Source organism: Callithrix jacchus, chromosome 5, assembly GCF_049354715.1.
Source record: "Callithrix jacchus isolate 240 chromosome 5, calJac240_pri, whole genome shotgun sequence".
NCBI lineage: Eukaryota > Metazoa > Chordata > Mammalia > Primates > Cebidae > Callithrix > Callithrix jacchus.
The window spans coordinates 135,800,040-135,823,928 of record NC_133506.1 but is presented as its reverse complement, the minus strand read 5'-3'; the positions used below and the strand labels follow the sequence as shown (position 1 = coordinate 135,823,928).

The 23,889-nt window shown below is 50.5% G+C and overlaps 1 protein-coding gene and 1 long non-coding RNA gene across 6 annotated transcripts in view; one reads left to right on the top strand and one right to left on the bottom strand.

Moving 5' to 3' along the window:
* The window catches only part of CCDC40 (coiled-coil domain 40 molecular ruler complex subunit), a 65,764-nt gene that overhangs the window by 16,598 nt on the left and 25,277 nt on the right, over positions 1-23,889 (bottom strand). For 2 of the 5 annotated variants that reach the window (XM_035301972.3, XM_078374844.1), the window contains 4 exons: positions 21,089-21,210; positions 5,523-5,766; positions 5,254-5,436; positions 574-819 (listed from right to left, as the gene is read on the bottom strand). In XM_035301972.3, coding sequence (XP_035157863.2) covers positions 574-819; positions 5,254-5,436; positions 5,523-5,766; positions 21,089-21,210 — 795 coding nt within the window. Of the gene's footprint in view, positions 1-573; positions 820-5,253; positions 5,437-5,522; positions 5,767-8,032; positions 9,068-20,638; positions 20,777-21,088; positions 21,211-23,889 lie in introns of those variants that run through there. The other 3 variants (XR_013536058.1, XR_013536059.1, XM_078374845.1) reach the window with 3 other exon arrangements.
* On the top strand, positions 20,333-23,271 carry LOC144582728 (uncharacterized). Its single transcript, XR_013536063.1, has 2 exons — positions 20,333-20,511; positions 20,860-23,271. It is a non-coding gene; the product is annotated as an uncharacterized LOC144582728 (long non-coding RNA).

Genomic DNA, 23,889 nt, shown 5'->3' with positions numbered 1-23,889 from the left:
CCCTATGTTGCCCAGGCTGGTATCAAAATCCTGGGCTCAAGCAATCCTCCCACCTTGGCCTCCCAAAGTGCTGGGATTACAGGAGTGAGCCACTGCGCCTGGCCCTATTCTGTGTCTTAAGGCCTGTGGTGGGTCCTCAGGTTACAGGGACCCAAAGACGTATACGGCATCGGGCCTCAAACACATTCGGCCACCTCTCTTAGAGCAGCAGAATATTTTGTGCCGGGTGAAAATGATTTGGAATTCAGACTTCGGTGGCCTGAATAACACCTGATTGGACACGGCTGTGCCCATTTCTTTACATTTTGCCGTGTCACTGCCAGAGAAGCCAACTGGCCGCAAAGCCTGAAATCTTTACTCTCTGGCCCTGTACAGGAAAATGTGACTTAGAGCGCTTGGCACACGTGCTGTTTTGTCTGTAAAGTGGGTGGGGAAAGAGGCTATTATGCACCTTCTGTGAGTTCCTGTCTGACTGTGTGCAGCCCTGAGGGGTTTCTGCCCTGCCGGGCACGACAGTCAGCCAGGGACCACATCTCCCTGCCTGGGACCGCATCTCCCTGACTGGGACCTCACCCCCAGCTCGGAGACCAACCGCTCCAGCTGCTTGTTGAGGAAGTTGATGACCCCCTGCTTCCTCTCGATCAGGATCGTGCGCCGGGAGATCTCGCTCTGGCTGTTGGTGATGAGCTCTTTGACCTTCTTCACCTCCTGGTCCAGCTCCAGCAGCGTCTTCTGGTGTGCGTCCAGCCTGCTGCTGCTGCGGGTGATATCCAGCGTGGTCTGAGCAATGTCGCCGTCGATTTTGGAAAGATGTGTCATCTGAATTTGTGAAAGGAAACACCTGTGAATATTGGCCCCCCCCAAGAGGCCCGGGATGAGTTTGCTGGTTCACTGTCCCCTGACGGTTGGGTCAGTCCTCTGGAGATATTCGAAACACACAGGAGAACAGTAGGTTCGGTTTCCCGCCATCTCGAGGACCCAGTGAAGGACCTACTTGTTGGAACCCAGATGTTGGCTTTTTACAGAAAAGAGAGATCATGGTATTAGCTTTTCTTATTGATATGGTTTGGCTGTGGCCCCATCCACCTCTCATCCTGAATTGTATCCCCACAATCCCATGTGTCAAGGGAGGGACCCGGTGGGAGGTGACTGGGTCATGGGGGCTGTTACCTCCATGCTGTTCTCGAGACAGTGAGTTCTTATGTGATCGTGAGTTAATGGCGTGTGTTTGTCAGTTCCTCCTTCACACACGCTCTCCTGCTGCCTTGTGAAGACAGCGCCCGCTTCCCCTCCTGCCATGATCCTAAGTTACCTGAGTCCTCCCCAGCCATGCGGAACTATGAGTCAATTACACCTCGTCCCTTTATCAAGTGTATTAATAGTCTGTTCTCACAGACTAATACACTTATTAAACAAATAGTAGCAGCATTGTGAGGAAATGTGAAAATGCAGGCCAGGACAAAGGAGAACACATTCAATCACCTGCAATTCTGACATGAGATAGCCACCATTCCCATCTGGAATCCATCTTTCCTTCCAGTCCTTTCTATGTTACTCTCCAAACCAATAATAGATCACACCCTACACTCTAGCACTGGGTGCTAGCCTGCTTTTTAATCTGATGACTTGCGTCTTATGATCCTGAGTCCTGCAAGTTTTAATGGCTGTGATATACTCTGTTACATTTGTAGCACAGTTTATGCAGCAAGAAGCAATTGTTAGAAACTGGTTCCTCCATGAGCTCCAACCCCTCCTGCTGTCCTGTGGGTCTTAGCCACCCGTGCTGGCCTCCTCTGTGGGCTCTTTGCAGGCATTAGAAAGATTCCTTCAGATCCCTTCTAGCAATGGGGGTTTATCGAGAGGCTGTTTGTGAGAATCAGGAGTGGGGCAGAGGCACTTACAGCTGCAGTGGTGTGGCCAGAGCCGTTCTGGGAACAGGAAGATGCTGTCACCACTGGGACAAGGTCCTCTTCCCCAGGGCGTGGCTCTGACAGGTGGTCTCAGGCCGCATGTCTGCCCTGCCCACCCCTGCCCATCAGTTCCTGCCACACAAGGCCTTGTCTCTCTCAGACCATGGCTCCTGCCTACCCCAGCCTCCTTAGGGCTGTCTGAGCCTCTCCTCCTGCCCCTGCTGAGGGCTCCATGTCTCTCACCGGCTACCACAGGCGACTTCTCAGGAAACCTAACGTCCCCAGGTTGTGGAACCCAGACCCTGCCCACCTGGAGCGGAAGCTCCCAGCATCTGGAGTTTCGTGGCAATGTCAGCCTGCAGCCTCCTCCTTTGCCGAGGTCACCCTGAGATCTGAGCCCCGCAAGGGCTCCCTGCCTCCCCCTTCCCCAACTGCTCTGCAGAGGCTGTGGCTCCCAAGTCGCCTTCAGCCCCTCCCCATCACAGCCAGGCCCGCCTCCCCTGCCCCACTCCTGGAGCTCACCCTGGGCTCCCCACAGGCATCTGCACCTGCCCTGGATTAACTGCTTGAACCCCATGGTGACCCCAGCGCCTTATGGGTGGTCCCGTCCATCCACACTTTGCTCTTCCTCCCAGATATGCCCCCTGACCCTATCTTCTATCAGTCCATGGGACTTTGAACAGTTAAAAAAAAACAGGGGGGTACCCTTTTCAAGAGCTACACATGCCCCCCCACCTCACCTTCTATCCACCCATGGGGCTTTAACCAGTTAAAAAATAGGGGTACTTTTTTCTTTTTCTTTCTTTTTTTTTTTTTTTTGAGATGGAGTTTCACTCTTGTTACCCAGGCTGGAGTGCAATGGCGCAATCTCGGCTCACCTCAACCTCTGCCTCCTGGGTTCAGGCAATTCTCCTGTCTCAGCCTCCTGAGTAGCTGGGATTACAGGCATGCACCACCATGCCCAGCTAATTTTTTGTATTTTTAGTAGAGATGGGGTTTCACCATGTTGACCAGGATGGTCTCGATCTCTCGACCTCGTGGTCCGCCTGCCTTGGCCTCCCAAAGTGCTGGGATTACAGGTGTGAGCCACCGCGCCCAGCCTAGGGGTACCTTTTTCACGAGTTGGACATGCCTCCCTTTCCACCTTCTATCAGCCCATCGGGTTTTGAGCACTTACAGAAATGTGGGGTACCCTTTTCAAGAGCTGGACTGGCATCTGTTGGAAAATTGTCTTAATGGGTTCAAGACTCTTTGCTGCCCTCTTCTGGACACTGTCAGCAGTACAGGTATGACCTATTCGGCTGCCCAGAAGGGGCTCGTCTGGGGCCCTGGGGGTTTGGGGACCAGGCACCTGGGAACTGGACTTGGTTGTGTAGCAGCAGGCTGGACAGGCTACTTCACACCCACCACACCCTTCAGCTCTGTCTGGCCTCCTCTCCCACCCCTCAGGAGGGCAAAAATGGCATTGCAAAAAAGCTTGGGAGTCTGGAATCTGTCACCTTCCTCTGTGATTCAAATGGGGACCCACGGGCAGGCCCCGCTGCTGGGATTGCCCTGGACATGCCACAGCCTGTGGCAGCCTCCAAAGAGGCCTGCCTGAAGCAAGGAAAAAACCATCAAGTAAGGAATTGTTTTTCTAAGGACACAAGTCCCTTCCACCCCCTACCACAGTGATAAAGGATAAAGCAACATCCCAGGGGAAGCAAGAGTGAGCTCACAATCGGGGGTCCACTGCCATGGACGTCAAAGTCACACTCCACGGCCCCCCAGGGAACTCAGCCTTCAGGGATGGCTGGCCAGGCAGTGGCTCATGCCTGTAATCCCAGCACTTTGGGAGGCTCAGGCGGGTGGATCACTTGAGGTCAGGAGTTCGAGACCAGCCTGGCCAACATGGTGAAACCTCGTCTGTATTAAAAATATGAAAAATTAGCCAGTGTGGTGGTGGGAGCCTGTAATCCCATCTACTTGGGAGGCTGAGGCAGGAGAATCACTTGAACCTGGGAGGCGGAGGTTGCCGCGAGCCAAGATCATGCCACTGCACTCCAGCCTGGGTGACAGCAGTGAAACTCTGTCTCAAAAATAAAAAAATTAAAAAAAAATAAGATAAAACAAAAACTAGAAACAGCCTGAAGTGCCTAACAAGAGATTTATTAAACAAAATAAGTACGTTTGTAGGATAAGATGTTATGTGGAACGAAAATTTAGGTTTTTGAAGAAGAGTGTTTGTTGGCATGAGGAAATGTTATGCTGAATATGGTCAAGATAGCAAAATGCAAAACTATACACGTAGCAAAGATTCACTGACTCCCATTCTCTCTGTGTCCTAGTTCAGTAAAAGGAATTACAAATGGATGCAGATGGGCCTGGGGGCTGGGCACAGTGGCTCAGTGCCACCTTTGGGAGGCCAAGGTGGCAGGGCCACTTGAACCCAGGAGCTTTGAGATTGCAGTGAGCTGTGATCGAGCCACAGCACTCCAGCCTGGGCGACAGAGTGAGACCCTATCACGCAAAAATTAAATAAATAAATAATAGAAAGAAAATGGGCCTGAGAACTGATTTGTTGTGAGTCTAGTGTTGCTTAAGGTATGTGCTTAAGGTGTGTGTGTGTGTTTGTAGGAGTCTGAGTGTACGTTTGCATGTGTGTGCATGGTGGATGTGTAATTGCAAGCATGTTCATGTGTGCGAATGTGTTTGCCTGTGTGAGAATGACTGTGTGTGTTTCTGGTTGGGTGCAAGTGTGTTTCTGTATTAAAAATTTCCAGAAGGAAATTTACCAAATTAAGAAAAGTTGTCTCTGGATGGTGGGCCTAGAGCTGTCTCACTGGAACTGTCTCATTTTCTTCCTATGACTTTCTATATTTCTAGGTTTTTTCTTTTCTTTTCTTTTTTATTTTTTTGAGACAGAGTCTCGCTCTGTCACCCAGGCTGAAGTGCAATGGAGTGATCTCGGCTCACTGCAACCTCCATCTCCTAGGTTCAAGCGATTTTCCTGCCTCAGCCTCCTGAGTAGCTGGGATTACAGGCATGTGCCACCACACCCAGCTAATTTTTTGTATTTTTAGTAGAGAACACAAAATACATGTTGGCCAGGATAGTCTCAAACTCCTGACCTCAGGTAATCAACCTGCTTGGCCTCCCAAAATGCTGGGATTACAAGCATGAGCTACCACACCAGCGGTAAAAATGTATCACTGTTACAACCAGAACACCATGGAAAGGAGGGGACACACGAGGGCCCTCTGCTCACATTGACTCTGCCCCCTCCGCCCCCAGGATGCCTTTGCCCTCACATGCCCAGGCTGGAGGGGGCTTGGCGCAGCCCCTCCCTTGGGCGGGGACCTACCATATTGGTCTTCTCCTTCTGAAGCTTCAGGATGAGCTGGTTGAAGTATTTGGTGATCTTGTTGGAGGTCATGTGTTCCTGCAGCTTCTCCCGGATGGCGGCGTCCATCTTCCTCCTGAGCTCCAGCTCATCCTGGCTGGCTTGGCGGATGGCCTTCAGCTTGTCAGTGAGGATCATTTGTTCCTGGGGAGAAGGAGCCACAGAGTGGGTGTCCCTGAAGAGGCAGTGCTGCGGGCCAGGCGTGACCTGCGGGGCGGGCCCGGACTCACCAGCTGATTCTGGCTGAGGGTATCCTCTGTGTCCTGCAGGGCCAGCCTGTAGGTGTTGAACTCACTCTGCAGGGCCACCTGCTTGGTCAGGCACTGGGTGATAAGCTTCTGCAGGAGGCTGGCTTCCGTCTCTGTCCGGTTCAGGATGCTCGCCAGCTTCTCGTTCTTTTCTTCCTCCTTCATGATTGATTTCTTATAGCCCTCAATCTCACAGTCGATGGACTTGGCTTGATGCTGGCATTCTCTGCAGAAATGCAGGGGACAGAGCCAGTTACATGTGAGGCATCAGAGAACTGATGTACAGAGCTGTGTCCCACACGAGGAAGCTCACCAAGTAGAACTCGATGCACAGAGAAATTAATTAGGAAGCCAACTCTTTTTTTTTTTTGAGACAGTCTCACTCTGTAACCCAGACTGGAGTGCAGTGGTGCCATCAGAGATTACTGCAATCTCTGCCTCCTGGGTTCAAGCAATTCTCATGCCTCAGCCTCCGGAGTAGCTGGGCCACCCTACCTGGCTAATTTTTTTTTTTTTTTTTTTTTTTGAGACGGAGTTTGCTCTCGTTACCCAGGCTAGAGTGCAATGGTGCGATCCTGGCTCACCACAACCTCCACCTCCTGGGTTCAGGCAATTCTCCTACCTTAGCCTCCCGAGTAGCTGGGATTACAGGCATGCGCCACCATGCCCAGCTAATTTTTTGTATTTTTAGTAGAGACGGGGTTTCACCATGGTGACCAGGCTGGTCTCCAGCTCCTGAGCTCGGGCCTGCGTTGGCCTAGCAAAGTGCTGGGTTTACAGGCATGAGCCACTGTATCCAGCAGGAAACTGACTCTTTTAATAGTAGCCAAGTCTTTAAAAATTTTTTCTATTTAAAATGTTTAAGATTGGCACATATTTGAGAGGTACATGTGATATTTTGATACAACCATTCAGCATGCTTCAATCTGGGGAAATGGGCAACTATCACGTCAAACATTACCCTTCTTTGTGTTGAGAACAGTTCAAATCTTCTCCTTTAGCTATTCAAAAATACACTGACTTACCGTTAACTGCAGCCACTATGACGTGCTGTCGAATACTGGGCCTCATTCCTTCTCCCTCCCTGTATTTTTGTACCCAACAGCCAAATCTTGACAATTATTTTCCAATAGATCAATACAACTATTACTCATCAAAAGTCCAAGTTGACAACTCTTTGATACTATGATTACGGGGGGTGGGAAGGAAAGTCACACATGGCTCAGACATTGGGCTGGGGTTTTCATCTGCCCATTTTCTTTAATCATGACAATAATCCTAGAAAGGAAATATTCCAGCTTTACAGATGTGGCCACTGAGACTTAGAACATTTAACATTCAAGCCCAAGGTCTGCAGGAAACCGCCTGGCCGGGGGAGTACCAGTGGGCCCACTTCAAATTCTATTGTCCTTCCCCTCAGCAGGCCGAGATGAGACACCGGTCATTAACATCAAGCTCTAAAATACAGATATCAGATAATCAGACCTAAAATACAGATTCAAATCCTCTATTTGCTGGAGTGCAGTAGCACCATCTTGGCTCACTGCAACCTCTGCCTCCTGGGTTCAAGCAATTCTCCTACCTCAGCATGAGGATTTGAATTTTTGTGTGTGAGGCATGTTTTTGTTTTATTTTGAGATGTTCTGCTGTACTTTAAATATTGCTTCCTCTCTCTCTCCCTCTCTTTTTTTTTGAGACAGTGTCTCACTCTGTCACCCAGGCTTGAGTGCAATGGCAAGAGCTTGGCTCACTGCAGCCTCAGTCACCCAAGTAGCTGGGATTTGAGGTGTGCGCCACCATGCACAGCTAATTTTTGTATTTTTCGTAGTGAAGGGGTTTCACTATGTTGGCCAGGCTGGTCTCACATTCCTGACCTCAAGTGATCCACCCGCCTTGGCCTCCCAAAGTACTGGGATTATAGGTGTGAGCCACTGCATCCAGCCATCTAGCCAATCTTTTCTTTTTTGAGAGTCTGGCTCTGTCAACCAGGCTGGAGTGCAGTGGCACAATCTCAGCTCACTGCAACCTCTGCCTCCTGGGTTTAAGTGATTCTCATGCCTCAGCCTCCCCAGTAGCTAGGACCACAGGCATGCACCACCACGCCCATCTAATTCTTTTCTGTGTTTTTAGTAGAGACAGGGTTTTGCTCTCTTGGCCAGGGTGGTCTCAAACTCCTGACCTCAAGTGATCCACCAGCCTCAGCTTCCCAAAGTGCAGGAATTACAGGCATGCCCAGACATCCAGTATCTGTTTTTAGTGTGTGTGGATATTTATGGATACACTGATGAGATCAGAAACAGACAAAAACCAGGAAAGGGCCTCACTGCAGACTGATGAGGATGACTGAGTTACAGCATGGGTATCACTTAGAACACAGTCTGGAGAGAACAGACAGAAAAGGGCCTCACTGCAGACTGATGAGGATGACTGAGTTACGGCATGGGCATCACTTAGAACACAGTCTGGAGAGAACCGATAGAAAAGGGCCTCACTGCAGAACGATGAGGATGACTGAGTTACAGCATGGGTATCATTTAGAACACAGTCTGGAGAGAACCGACAGGAAAATGCCTCACTGCAGACCGATGAGGATGACTGAGTTACAGCATGGGCATCACTTAGAACACAGTCTGGAGAGAACCGACAGGAAAGGGCCTCACTGCAGACCGATGAGGATGACTGAGTTACGGCATGGGCATCACTTAGAACACAGTCTGGAGAGAACCGACAGAAAAGGGCCTCACTGCAGACCGATGAGGATGACTGAGTTACGGCATGGGCATCACTTAGAACACAGTCTGGAGAGAACCGACAGGAAAGGGCCTCACTGCAGACCGATGAGGATGACTGAGTTACGGCATGGGCATCACTTAGAACACAGTCTGGAGAGAACCGACAGGAAAGGGCCTCACTGCAGACCGATGAGGATGACTGAGTTACGGCATGGGCATCACTTAGAACACAGTCTGGAGAGAACCGACAGGAAAGGGCCTCACTGCAGACCGATGAGGATGACTGAGTTACGGCATGGGCATCACTTAGAACACAGTTTGGAGAGAACCGAAAGGAACAAAGGTGACTTCCGTGCGTTCTGACGTGGAATAACTGACTTCCGTGCGTTCCGACGTGGAATAACTGACTTCCGTGCGTTCCGACGTGGAATAACTGACTTCCGTGCGTTCCGACGTGGAATAACTGACTTCCGTGCCTTCCGACGTGGAATAACTGACTTCCGTGCGTTCCGACGTGGAATAACTGACTTCCGTGCGTTCCCACGTGGAATAACTGACTTCCGTGCGTTCCCACGTGGAATAACTGACTTCCGTGCGTTCCCACGTGGAATAACTGACTTCCGTGCGTTCCGACGTGGAATAACTGACTTCCGTGCGTTCCGACGTGGAATAACTGACTTCCGTGCGTTCCCACGTGGAATAACTGACTTCCGTGCCTTCCGACGTGGAATAACTGACTTCCGTGCGTTCCCACGTGGAATAACTGACTTCCGTGCGTTCCGACGTGGAATAACTCTAAGACACAAGAAAAACCGAGGTGCAGAGTGGGACACACTAAGCTGCCGCTGGCGATTTTTAAGTGGAGAGACAAGCACCTGAGAATGATGCATATGTATGCACGAAATCTATCTGGAAAGACATTTATGAAACAGTAACAGGTTGCTTGGGAAAGATAATTGAAAAACTGGGGATAGATAAATATATAAGGTATTATTCTAGTCCAAGAAGAAAGTACTTCTTGAATATTCAAATAAAAACTTATTCACAGGATAAGACGCTATCCATAGAGAAAGGAAGCCTGGCCAACATGGCAAAACCCCATCGCTACTAAAAAAAAAAAAAAAAAAAAAAAAAAAATTAGCTGGGCATGGTGGCATGTGCCTGCGGTCGAAGCTACTTGGGAGACTGAGGCATAAGAATCACTTGAACCCAGGAGGCGGAGGTTGCAGTGAGCCAAGAGCCGAGACTGTGCTGCTGCACTCCAGCCAGTGTAATAGAGCAAGACTCTAACTGAAACCAAACTGAACCAAACCAAAAGGGGACTGGAGAGGTTTGCCATGTCCACGAAGCAGAAGATTTGATAACTAAGGCCTCAGTTCTCCTCACACTGATCTGTGGACTCACTGTCATTTCCGTCACATCTCAGAAGGCATTTCTTCCCCAGAAACGGACAAGCAAGTTCTAAAATGTAAATGGGGAGCTAAAGCGCCTAGAGTAGCCAAAATAATTTTGTAGAACATCGAAGACTCAGACCATCTGATTTTAAGATTCTTCTATAAAGCTCTAGTTAGCAAGATAATGTTGGATTGGTGAAAGAATGATAAAAAGATTAATAGAACAGAATAAAGAGTCCAGAAACAGACAGACAGATACACACACACACACACACACACACACACACACGATCAGTTGATCTTTGACAAAGGTGTCATAGGATTTCAATAGGGAAAGGACAGTCTTTTCAAAAAGGGGTTCTGGGGTAACTAGAGAGACACGCAAAACCTGCACCTGGACCCACTCACGACAAAACAAAAGTGAACTTGAAATGGATCAGATGCCTAAAGGCAAGACATGGAAAACTTTGGGAGAAAATTGTTGTGACCCTTAGAGATTTCTTAGAGAAAAACATAAAAAGCATGAACAAGGAAAGAAAAAAATTAATACATTGGACTTCACAAAAATTTAAAACGTTTGCTCTTCAAAAGACACTGTACAAAGGGCCAGGTGTGGTGGCTCCCACCTGTAATCCCAGCAGGTTGGGAGGCCAAGGCGGGCAGATCACCTGAGGTTAGGAGTTTGAGACCATCCTGGACAACACGGTGAAACCTTGTCTCTACTAAAAATACAAAAATTAGCTGGGCCTAGTGGTGGGCTCCTGTAGTCCCAGCTACTCAGGAGGCTGAGGCAGGAGAATCGCTTGAACCTGGGAGGTGGAGTTTGCAGTGAGCCGAGATCACACCACTGCCCTCCAGCCTGAGCAACAAGAGGGAAACTGTGTCTCAAAAAAAAAAAAAGTAATATTTTGGGCTGGGCACAGTGGCCTCACTCTGGGAGGCCGAGGCGAGGGGCTCACTTGAGGTAAGGAGTTCAAGACCAGCCTGGCCAACAGGGTTGAAACCCTGTCTCTACTAAAAATACAAAAAAATTAGCCAGGTGTGGTTATGGGCACCTGTAATCCCAGCTACTCAGAAGTCTGAGGCAAGAGAATTACTGGAATCTGGGAGGTAGAGGCCGCAGTGAACCAAGATCGCACCACTGCACTCCAGCTTGGGCAACAGAGCAAGACTCCATCTCAAAAAACAACAACAACAACAACAACAAAAAGTAATATTGTGACCTCCTCCCATGAATCATAAATATCCTTAATGTTATCTAGAATGGTGACTTTGTTCCAGAAGGTTTTCAATTTACTTTGCCCAGATCCATCAGAGCAATTGCTACCTATGACAGCTAGAGCTTTCAGAAGGTATTACTGAAATAGACTTGAAGGTTGAAATTCTCCTCGATCCATAGGCTTCAGAATAAAGGCTGTGTTACAGGTGTGAAAACAACATTCATCTCCTAGTACAGCTCCAGCTCCGTCAAAAGCCTTCGGTGACCAGGTACATTTTCTTTCTTTTCTTTTTTCTTTTTTGGTTTTAGAGACAGGATCTTGCTATGTTGCCCAGGCTGGTCTAGAACTCCTGACCTCAAGCGATTCTCTCACCTTGGCCTCCCAAAGTGCTGGGATTACTTGAGCTACCATGCTCACCAGGTGCATTTTCAATAAGCAATAATCTTTTTTTTTTTTTTTTTTTGGGATGGAGTTTTGCCCTTGTTGCCCAGGCTGGAGTGCAACCTCTGCTCCCAGGTTCAAGCGATTCTCCTGCCTCAGCCTCCTGAGTAGCTGGGATTACAGACATGCGCCACCATGCCCAACTCATTTTGTATTTCTAGTAGAGATAGTTGATCTGGCTGGTCCATGTTGGTCAGGCTGGTCGCAGAGTCCCAACCACAGGTGATCTGCCTGCTTCGGCCTCTCAAAGTGCTGGGATTACAGGTGTGAGACACCACGCCCGGCCTTGTTCCATTTCCAGAGCCACAGGCAGAGTAAATTTAGCAAAACTGTTAAGGCGCTAGGATTTTGAGAATGGCAAATGAGCATTGGCTTCAACTTTAAATCACCAGCTGTGTTAGCCCATAATAAGAGCGTCAGCCTGTGCTTTGAAGCCTTCAAGGGAAGCATTGAGTTTTCCTTGTTAGCTATGAAAATCTAGCTGGGAGCGGTGGCTCATGCCTGTAATCCCAGCACTAGGGGAGGCAGAGGCAGGAGAATCGCTTGAGGCCAGGAGTTCGAGACCAGTCCGGCCAACATGGTGAAACCCTGTCTGTACTAAAAACACAAAAAATTAGTTGGGCGTGGTGGCGGGCGCCTGTTATTTCAGCTATTTGGGAGGCTGAGGCAGGAGAATTGCTTGAGCCTGGGAAGTGGAGGTTACAGTGAGGGGAGATCACGCCATTGCACTCCAGCCTGAGTGAGACTCACTGAGTGACAGAGCGAGACTTCATGTCAAAAAAAATTAGATAAAAAAATTTAAAAAAGAAAATCTTAGATGGCATCTTCTTCCAGTACAAGGCTGCTGCAGCTACACTGGAAATCTGTTGCTGAGGGGCCACCTTCCCCAGTGAGCTTAGAGGGATCTTCTGCAGAGCCTGCAGCTTCTCCACCCGCACCTGCTGCCTCACCTTGCACTTTTACGTCATGGGGATGGCCTCTTTCCTTATGCCTCATGGACCAAACTCTCTTAGCTTCAGCCTTTTTTTCTGTAGTCTCTTCCTCTCTCAGCCTCTGTAGAATGGAAGGGAGTCAGGGCCTTGGATGAGGCTTTGGCTTGAGGGAGTGCTGTGGAAAGTTTCATCTTCTTTTTTTTTTTTGAGACGGGAGTTTCGCTCTTGTTACCCAGGCTGGAGTGCAATGGCGCCATCTCGGCTCACCGCAACCTCCGCCTCCTGGGTTCAGGCAATTCTCCTGCCTCAGCCTCCTGAGTAGCTGGGATTACAGGCACATGCCACCGTGCCCAGGTAATTTTTTGTATTTTTAGTAGAGACGGGGTTTCACCATGTTGACCAGGATGGTCTTGATCTCTTGGCCTCGTGATCCACCCACCTCGGCCTCCCAAAGTGCTGGGATTACAGGCTTGAGCCACCGCGCCCGGCCTGAAGGTTTCATCTTCTATCTACACCGCTGGAACTTTCTCCATATGGCAGTCAGGCTGCTTCACTTCCCTTTGTGTGTTCATTAGAGCAGCACTTGAAATTTCCTTCAAAAACTTTCCCTTTGCGTTCACAGCTTGGCTGATCCTTGGCGCAAGAGGCGTAGCTTCGGGCTTCTCAGCTTTTCACGTGCCTTCCTCACGAAGCTTAATCATTTCTAACTTTTGATTTAAAGTGAAAGGCGGCTGGGAATGGTGGCTCACACCTGTAACTCCAGCACTTTTGGAGGCCGGGGCGGGCGAATCATTTGAGGTCAGGAGTTTGAGACCAGCCTGACCAACATGGTGAAACCCCATCTCTACTAAAATACAAAAATAAGCTGGGCATGATGGCAGGTGCTTATAATCCCAGCTACTTGGGAAGCTGAGGCAGGAGAATCACTTGAACCCAGGAGAAGGAGGTTGCGGTGAGCTGAGATTGTGCCACTGCACTCCAGCCTGGGTGACAGAGTGTCTCAAAAATAAATAAATAAAGTGAGAGGCATGAGAGTCTTCCTTTCGCTGGAGCACGCACAGGCCATTGCAGACCTAACTTCAATATTGTTGCATTTGGTCAGAGAATAGGGAGGCCTGAGCAGAGGGAGGGAGATGGAAGAATGCCGGCCGGTGGGGCAGTCAGAACACACACGACATGCATTGATTAAGTCTTACGTGGGGGCAGTTTGTGGCTTGTGGAAAAAACAATTACAATAGTTAACATCAAAGGTCACTGATCACAGATCACCGTCACAGAAAGAAACAGTGTGAAATACCATGAGAACTACCAGGACGTGGTGCAGAGACACGACGTGAGCACGCACTGCTGGAAAAATGGGGCGGATGGACTGGTCCACGCAGAGCTGCCATCAAACTTCAATTTGTGAAAAATGCAATTTCAGCGCAGTGTGACAGAGAAGCATGTTGAAATGGGATGCGCCTGTATTTGCCCGGGAGAAACAGAGACGTGCATCCATACAAAGATCTGTGCGGAACAGGCACAGCAGCTTTCCTCGTGGTCTTCCAGTGGCAAAACCTGAATGTCCATTGGTTGGTGGGTGGATAAATATCTGTGTGAGGGAATACTATTCAACAGTAAAGAGGAACACACCGCTCGTCTTGCACCACGGGTGGATCTCGAAAGCATTATGCCGAGCGCAAGCCAGACAAGAAAAGCCACAGACTGCGTGATTCCATTTATATGACATTCTAGAAATGGCAGAGCTGTAGGCACAGAAGGCGGCACAGCAGCTGCCAGGGCTGGAGGTATGCAATTTTGTGCATAAATCACCCCAGTCATCCTGACTTCAAGTAAATAAGTTACTCGTTTTCTTTTTTTAGGAAGAAGCAGTCTTATAAATGTCTAAATTTGACAATACAAATAAGATGTCTAATTTAAAAAGATACAGTTACAAACTGTGTGACAGAACTCCTAACACTTGGGAGCATGTGCTGGGGAGTATGCTGACATGCTAACGAGCCTCCCTGTCACAAAAGAAGAAAGACGGTATTTTTTAATCCTTTCCTCTGTTTTTCAAATTTCCTGTAACGCAATCATGTATTCTAGATAATCATTTTTTTAAATTGCATTTTGAAAACTCCCTAGATTAGCAGGCATTGGTAGAAAGTACAGGTTCTCCTCGACTTATGATGGGGGTGCAGCCTGACAAACCTGTTGTAAGTTGAAAATATCGTAAGTCCAAAATGCAGGCAGGGCACAGTGGCTCACGCCTGTAATCCAAGCACTTTCTGAGGCCGCGGCAGGTAGATCACCTGAGGTCAGGAGTTCAAAACCAGCCTGGCTAAAATAGTGAAACCCCATCTATATTAAAAGTGCAAAATTAGCCAGGCATGGTAGTGATGCATGCCCGTAATCCCAGATACTTGGGAGGCTGAGGCAAGAGAATCGCTTGAACTCAGGAGGTGGAGGATGCAGTGAGCTGAGATGGCGCCACTGCACTCCAGCCTGGGTGACAAGAGTGCAACTTCATCTCAAAAAAAAAAAAAAAAATTTCTGGGCACAGTGGTTCACGCCTGTAATCCCAGCACTTTGGGAGGCTGAGGCAGGCGGATCACCTGAGGTTGGGAGTTTGAGACTAGCCTGACTAACGTGGAGAAACCCCGTCTCCACTAAAAATACAAAATTAGTTGGGTATGGTGGCACGTGCCTGTAATCCCAGCTACTCTGGAGGCTAAGGCAACAGAATTGCTTGAACCCAGGAGGTTGGAGGTTGCCATAAGCTGAGATCATGCCACTGCACTCCAGCCTGGGCAATAAGATCGAAATTTCGTCTTTAAAAGAAAAAAAAAAAAAGCCAAAATGCACTTCCTGTAGCTTGCCTGCCAGGCGCCCAGCTCAGCCCAGCCTCCCGCAGGCGAGCTCAGGGCACGCCTGTTAGCCTCCAGGTGGGAAGCCATCTCTCCGAAGCCTGTTTTATGATAGTGTCGGGCATCTCAGGCAAGGTATTGAATACTGTGCGGAAAGTGAAATGCAGGGAGGTTGTGTGGGACCCAGAGCCCAGTTTCTGCTGCTTGCTTGTTGCTTTAGTACCATGGAAAAGTCCAAGAATCATTAAGTCAGGGACTGTCTATAAACGAAACAAAAAGAACTGGTAGAATCTAGAAGAGGGCCCCCGCGTTGGGCCCCGTGCCTTTGAGGATGAAGGGGGACACAGGAGATGTCCAGCAGCCTGTGGTCAAGGCCTCATCCTCGCCCAGGATGCTGCCCATGGCTCCTGTCCTCAGGTTAGCCTGCCTGGCTGCTGTGGCCACAGCTGAGGGCCTGGGAGGAGACTGCTAGGCCGTGGGGCTGACTCATTCACATCTTGGGGTAAAGGGCTGTGGCTGGCTGTGGGCCAAGACCTGTCTGCCCTCTGTATTTCCTGCCAGAAAATAGGACAAAGGCAGGTAAGAGGATGCAGGGGAACCTGCATTTTCGGCTCCAGGTCCCAGGGGTGTGTGAAGTCTAATTAGGTTATCTGCCCCCAGGTACAGTGTGGTGCAGACTTTGTTTTCTGAAAGTGAAAGTGACCCATTTCCCTGCATCTGTGATGTGCAGGCTGACTGTGGGCTCACCGTGGTTATTCACCTAGCCTTGTGACCCAGGTTGGCTGTGACGTTGTAAGGATTCTGTGGGCTGCCGTGGCGGGGCCTGTCTGGTCTCGAGGGTCAAATATGGCTCCTTCAGGACTTCCGGCTGCTGGGGAGGGCAGTGTCCAGCTCCCACAGGCAGGCCCAGATGGACGGGGGATGTGCCCATAGCCACGGTCATTCCCCGGTGGGAAGGAGGGACAGGACACCATGAGCCACCACAGCAGTCCTGACAGGTGTGACCCACAGCCTTGTGTCTGGGGACACTCTTTGTTTTGTTTTTGAGACAGGTTCTGGCTCTGTTGCCCAGGCTGGAGTGCAGCGGCACCATCTCACCTCACTGCAGCCTCGACCTCCTGGGCTCAAGCAGTCCCCCACCAGCCCCCCAAGTAGCTGGGACCACAGATGCACACCACCATGCCCAGCTAATTAAAAAAAAAGTATATATATATATATATATAAGTGTGTGTGTGTGTATGTGTGTGTATATATATATGTGTGTGTGTGTGTGTATATATATATACAGTAGAGACAGGGTCTTGCTCTGTTGCCCAGGCTGGAGTGCTGTGGTGCAATCACGGTTCACTGCAGTCTCGAACTCTGGTTGCGGACTCAAGTGATTGGTCTGCTTCTGCCTCCCAAGTAGCTGAGACCACAGGCACACGCCACCACACCTGGCTAATTTTTATATATTAGAGACAAGATCTTACTATGCTGCCCAGGCTAGCCTTGAACTCCTGGGCTAAAGGGATCCTCTTGCCTCAGTCTCCCAAAGCACTGGGATTACAGGCATGAGCCACTGTACCCGGTCATGGGGCATATTTGTAATGGGGTGTTACTCTGTCTTTGGTCTGTGGCCTCAGGTCTACTGGGTCACCAGTGTCCTTAGGTATATAGGGCACTGGTGGTGACCAGGCCCTACCTGCCAGACCCCAGGCCAAAAGGAGGCCTGCTGGGGACACTGTGGCAAAACCCACACCCAGCCCATCCCACACTGCCCTCCACTTCTTCCTCCTCCGTCGGCTGGAAGGACAGTGTCCTCTTTGAGGGGCCACACCAGACCAAGCTCAGCCTGGGGCCTGTCACCTAGGAAACTGAATGCTCTGGCTGCTGCCTGGCTCTGATCCTTCATTCACAGTGTCTGGGGCCCCAACTTGTCCTCCCTCCCTAGGGCAGGCTCCAACAACACTCCATGCCAAGGGGAAGAGCCTTTGAGGAGTCGTCTCTGCTATCATCAGGATTGAGGGAAAAGGAAGTCTGGGAGATTAGCACCAGCCCTTCAGCGTTCTTGGGTTGATTTAAACAGAAAACAGAGTCATATGTTTCATGTTTCCCCTGAACTTTTATGACAGTGTGCAAAGCTCCTGCAAAAACAGGGAAGACAGCAAGAAAAAGCAGCAAGACAGGCACAGCATCTGAGCTAAGCTTGCAGCTTATGTGTATGAGACGCGGGGGCAAGATTACGGTTACCGTCCCTCCCCACCAAGGACAGGGAAGTCTGACTGTCTTCAAAGCGTTCGGTTGTAGACTCGACATAGGTGAAGAGACACAAAGGCATAAGAGAAAGGGTGAGGTTTGGCTGGAATCTAAAGGTATGAACTTATCTGAAAAAAAGCCAGGATGTCAGGAAGGAGGAGGGGTGGGGCATTGAATGGAAAAGGCAGCAAGGCCAGGGCGAGGGCTGCTGGGGGACACCTCCCTCCCGTGCGGACAGGCTGGCCATGCACTCCGGGGAGAAGGAGGAAGCAGGCAGGGCCAGGGCCCAGGCACCCCGTCCTCCAGCCAGTCCCTGAGAGTGGCTTGTGGCATCTGCTCCTGGGTCCTCCCCGATAGATTAGAATTGGCTAGTCCGAGCGTGGAGCATTTTGTTCTTCCATGTTCTTATTTCGTCACACCCATGAATGGGCTGTTATTCTCATGTACATGTCAGGCTCTGGGAAGCTTGATTCATGTAAACTAGCTCCAGGACAAGCATGTGTGATGTCAAACCTAGCTTCTGAGCCGGGGGTCCTGCCCCACGGGGGTCTGACAGGGTGAAGGCTCCGCAGATGCCCAGATGGCCACCAGGGTACTGGCTTAGTGTCCACCGTCCCAACCAGCAGCCAGGGCGTACCATTTTCTAAGACACTCTACACCTCCGAACATCTCAGTCAGTATCTGAGGTGTAGTTCAGTCTGCACCCCTAGCCTGGAAGTCCTAAGCAACGTCATAATCTCTTTCTGTAACGATGGCCCTGACCTGTTAAACCTGTCTCCAAGTTGCTTCTTCAAATCTATCTGGGTGCAAACAGCAAATCTTTGCAATTACAGTTTACACTTCTCACACTGTCCTACATGGCCTGCACTTTTTTTTTTTTTTGAGACAGAGTTTCGCTCTTGTTACCCAGGCTGGAGTGCAATGGCGCGATCTCGGCTCACTGCAACCTCCGCCTCCTGGGTTCAGGCAATTCTCCTGCCTCAGCCTCCTGAGTAGCTGGGATTACAGGCACGCGCCACCATGCCCAGCTAATTTTTTGTAATTTTAGTAGAGACGGGGTTTCACCATGTTGACCAGGATGGTCTTGATCTCTTGACCTCGTGATCCACCCGCCTTGGCCTCCCAAGGCCTGCACTTTTAAAACACTGGCTGGGCACCGTGGCTGTCACCTGTAATCCCAGCACTTTGGGAGGCCAAGGTGGGTGGGTCATCTGAGGTCAGGAGTTGAAGACCAGCCTGGCTAACATGGTGAGACCCCATCTCTACTGAAAATACAAAAATTAGCCAGGTGTGGTGGTGTAATCCCAGCTACTAGGGAGGCTGAGGCAGGAGAATTGCTTAAACCTGGGAGGGAGAGTGAGCCGAGATGGCACTCCAGCTTGGGGGACAGAGTGAGACTCCATTGCAAAAAAAATAAATAAAAGATGGGCCTCACTCCTCCCAGGGCCTTGGTGCCCCGAGCTGCAGGTGGAGTCGGAGGCTCTCTCACTCACCGTGAAGTGTTTGTCTGTGTACATATTTCGCTAAAATACTCACTCAACATTCTGTGCATGCACATTTTATAAAACGAGATATCTGTTTTTTTCATCGATCAGATTGGCACAATCCTAGTGTGACAACATGCTGAGCTGTCAGGGGACTTTGAAACACTGCTGCTGGGGGTGTGACTGTCACAATCCTACTTAGCAATACCCGCTAGACCCAGAAATTGCAGGCTTGACGGCTAAGACAAAACAAATTCTACAGCAACCTGTTGAGCAGAGCATTCCCTACGTATCTACAGCAGTGTCGCAATAAAAAAGGAACTCGGACACCCAGGTGCCTTGGTCAGGAAGCTCCCCCTAGAAGTACCCCAGTGGAACACCAGGTGGTGGAAAGGCAGGAGTGAGCAGTGTTGGTGTTTTGACTTGGGAAGAGGAAGGAGGCACAGAACAGCACGTGTGGGGCGCTCCCCAGAGCGAAGGAGGAAAGGAGGACTACCGATGGACACATGAGCTTTCTTGCAGCTGCAGGGAAGTTCGGGAGGGAATCCCAGCCAACCAAGAGCCTTGCCTGTCATGGGAGGGGGCGCTAGTGACTGCAGGGCTGGGGAGAAGGAGACCTGATTCAATGCGATTTTTACAGTGTTCGTAACCCAAGGAAGCCACATCTCTGAGGGCAAGGAGGATGGTTTGCAGAGAGGACACTGGATGATCTGGGAGACAGGGGACAGCTGGACCGTTCCCTGAAACATAGCAGAGGGGGCACCTCCCCCTTCAGGGTTCACAGGCCACGAGCCTCGGGGAGCTGGGCCAGGCGCTGGGCCCTCAGAGAGAACCTCGGCCTAGACTTTCCTCAAGGTCTGAGGCAGCTGACTTGTGTAATTAAAAGGTCAGGTATTAAGTCCTAGCATTGGGCCAGGAGGAAAAAGCCACCCACGTGGGCAGACGGCCAAGCCCTCTCTTGTCCAGGTGTGCAGGCAATCCCGGTTGCCTTGCCCCCCCACAGCTGACTCTGGTTCCTCTACCTGCATCTTTACAGGGGAACCAATCTTCAGCCAAACATCATCACCTGTATCAAGCCACAATGACTCAGGAAGTTAAGGAAATGATTTTTTTTTTTTTTAGAGAGTCTTGCTCTGTCGCTAGGCTAGAGTGCAGTGGTATGATCTTGGCTCACTGCAACCTCTGTCTCCTGGGTTCAGTTGATTCTCCTGCCTCAGCCTCCCAAGTAGCTGGGACTACAGGTATGTGCCACCATGCTTGGCTATTTTTTTTTTTTTTTTTTGCATTTTAGTAGAGACGGGGTTTCACCAAGTTGGCCAGGATGGTCTTGATCTCTTGACCTGGTGATCCGCCTGCCTCGGCCTCCCAAAGTGCTGGGATTATAGGCGTGAGTCACCATGCCCAGCTGTGAGTATTTTTAATCCAACATCATTCATTTGAAAATGTCTTGGTCTGAAAACTTTATAAAACAAAACAGTTTTGTTTCATTTCTTTAATCACAGGACCCAAAAGGAAAAGCATCTCCTAACTGCGTGATGACCGCCAAGCTGGCTGCCTGGCTGTGGAGCTGGCAGGGGCCAGCCAGTCCCTCGTTCCCTTGTCCAGCGAGCCTTTCTTGAGCACTTGCTGGGCACAAGGGGTGGAGCCTACAAAAGGTGGAGGCAAATCAAAAGCTCAGGAGGTGAGCCACGCACCACCGCAGCGCCCGGCTTTTGCTCTCTGGGTCCCGAGACATGGTCACCCTGGTGGTTTTAGGAATGAAGGCAGCACGTGTGTCCCCAACACCTCACCCCAAGCCACACACCTACCTCCAGAAGTGATGGGATGCCCGGAGGAGGCCTCTCCCTCCCCTTCCTTTGGAGATTAAAAACAGGATTTTGGTTGGAAGGCAGCCCTCGGGCAGAACAGTCAGGAAGGGATGGGGTTTCTGCACTCAGATGGTGATACTGCAATTCAAAGGGATGCCTTTACCTCCCAAAGGTACCTTTCTCTTTACCCTGCACTCTGTATTTCTACTTAATCCCACCAGGAAACCTGAGCAGAAAAGCCTCGCTCCTCCCAGTGCCAGTCGTGTTTGAAAGGATTTAAGAATTACCGAAATCTTATGGAAAAGCTTTCCAAACGGAAGCCTGGGCCAGGGCTCCAGGTGTACCCTCTGTCCCAGAGATCTGGGGGACCCAGAGAGAGGGGGCATGGGGTGGGCCTGCTGCAGACCCCCGGGTTCCTGCAGGTCCTCCCCGCCCGTGGCCCGGCAGTACCTGAGCGCCTCCAGCACCGCCCTGTGCGCCTCGTCACGGTGCTTCATGCCCACCAGGCTGGTGCCCCACTGCTGTAGGATGCGCCTCTTCTCCATGCCGATGGCATCGATCTCCGTGCAGGCCTGCAGCCAACAGGGGATGGGCAGGGACAGCTGTCTCATTTCATCTGCCAGCAAAGCCCAAGAACCCCAGAGCCCAACATGTCTTGCATCTGCCTCTTCTCCTTGTATTGCTGGTGCTTTCCTTTATCATGCATCTGTAGAGGGGTCGACATGGCCCCAATGTAGCTTTTAAGAAAACCCGCACCCGCTTTCAGCCTTTGCTCAGGGCCTGTGGCACTCAGTGCTTGGGAATGAGGAGGAGGAGGGAAAGGAGGAGGAGGAGGGAGGAGGGAGGAGGGGGACGATTAAGGAGGGAAGAGTGGGAGAGGAGGAGGGGGATCCTGGCCAGCATCCGTGAAACACCTGCTATAGCCCAGACACCACGTGGGGCGGGTGGTGTCATTGATTCTGGCTGAGGTCCCACAGAATGGGCCCAACACTACTTCCCATAGGGAGCCCACGATGGAAGGAGGTGTTTGTCTTGAGAATGACCAGGGCTGGATGCTCTGGTCTAGTCGGGAGTAGCAGGGCTGCCTAGATTGGGACTGAGGAGGCAGGTCAGGAAGCTGAGCAGAGGCTGGAAATTGTGGGGGGCAGTGGGCAAGGGCGGTGAGGGGCCAACTGCCGTAAGGGTCTGGGCCCGTGTAGGGCAGGGGCTTGAAAATGAGGTGGGTGGTTCAGGAATTCACTCCAAGGGCAAGAGGAGCTTGTTTGTGCTCGGGGTATGGCTGCCCGGGCTGAATCTCACCAACTGTGCCTCAGTGTCCCCAGCTGTGACATGGGTACTGCAGGGGCACCTACTCTCTGGGGCTGCCGGGTCAAGTGAGTTGATGCTGCCATGCCCAGCACGGCCTGGATCGTGGTCTTGTTTTGATTGGTGTTTGGGATTCTTGATGAGTCATCCCTAATGCAAGCATGGTGACTTTAGCAAGCTGGCGGCCCGAGCCAGCCAATTGGGGCATCCTGGGGAACACCAAGGCCCAGGAGTACCTGTGCGCCACAACACCCAGACAAGCTTGGTGGACAGTGATGGAAGCCACAGTGCGCTGGAACATCACAGGGAGCCGAGGCCAGCGCCTGGCATGACAGAGGCCGCTGCCCTGGAGACACTGCGCTGGGCTGTGAGGGTTTCTGAAGCATTGATTCGTGATGACATAACCTAAAATGCTGTGAGTTAAGGATACCAACATGAGGGGCCTTTTTTCCCTCTCACAGATGCTTACTTAGGAGTATCGGGCAGCCTACGAAGGGACATTGTATATATCCAGGACTGACTTCCCTTTCCTCTGTTTTTCCTTTCATTTTAGCTGACAGGTTATAACTGTATCTCTGGGGTACAGAGTGATATTTCGACACATGTACAACGTATAATGCTTGAATCAGGGCAATCAGCATATCAATCACCTCCGGCATTTGTTATTTCTTTAAGTTGGGAACATTCAAAATCCTCTATTCTAGCGATCTGAAAGTGTGCGATAAATTACTGTTAACTAGGCCAGGTGCAGTGGCTCCCGCCTGTAATCCTAGCACTCTGGGAGGCTGAGGCAGGTGGATCACCTGAGGTCGGGAGTCAGACCAGCCTGGCCATGGGGGTGCAGGTGTTTCTTTGATGCACTGATTCCCTTTCATTTGGCTAAATGGCCAGTCGTGCTGGGTCACAGTTTTGTTCAGGTTTAAGTTATTCACTAAGGAGGCTGCTCTGTGTCACTGGGCCATGGGAGCTGGCCCGGGTGGCAAGTGGGGTCCCAAACCCAGCCAGGATGCACCTGACACTGAGCCTGTGCGGGGCTTCCCCAAGGTGCCCCCGAGGCTGCCAGCCACGGCCTGGTTGACTGAGATGCAGGTTAAAACATACCGATGGCTGTTGGCTTCTGTCACCTGCTGCACTGAGTTCCCAGCTTTTCAAAAAGGCAGGTATTCACCCTATGCCAATAGAATGTGCAAATAAACAAAAGGAAAATGAAAATGCTAACAATCCTACCAGTTACAGAGAACTGTTTGCAATTTCCTATGTGTATGTGTATGAAGTCACATTTTACACTGTTTTGTAAGCTCCTATTAAAAAAAAATTTTTTTAAGACAGAGTTTGAGTCTCGTCACCCAGGCTGGAGTGCAATGGCGTGATCTTGGCTCACTGCAGTTTCCACCTCCTTGTCCAAGCGATGTCTCAGTCTCTTGAGTGTCTGGGAGGACAGGTGCCCGCCACCACACCTGGCTAATTTTTGTATTTTTAGTAGAGATGGGGTTTCACCATCTTGGCCAGGCTGGTCTCAAACTCCTGACCTCGTGATCCACCTGCCTCAGTCTCCCAGAGTGTTGGGATTACGGGCATAAGCCACCACATCCAACTCTATTAAAAGTTCATGTATTATGCCAGGGGCAGTGGCTCATGCCTGAAATCCTAGCATTTTGGGCGGCCGAGGTGGGGGGACTGCTTGAGGCCAGGAGTTCCCAATCAGTCTGGTCCCCAAAAGGGACCCTGTCTCTACAAAAAGAATTTAAAACAATTTAGCAGGGTGTAGTGGCATGTGCCTGTAGTCCTGCCTACTTGAGAGGCTGAGATGGGAGGATTGCTTGGGCCCAGAAGTTTGAGGCTACAGTGAGCCAGGATGGCGCCACTGCACTCCAGCCTGGGTGACAGAGTGAGATTTTGTCTCTAAAAAATGAAAGTAAGAAATTAACATTGTGACAGGTTTCCAT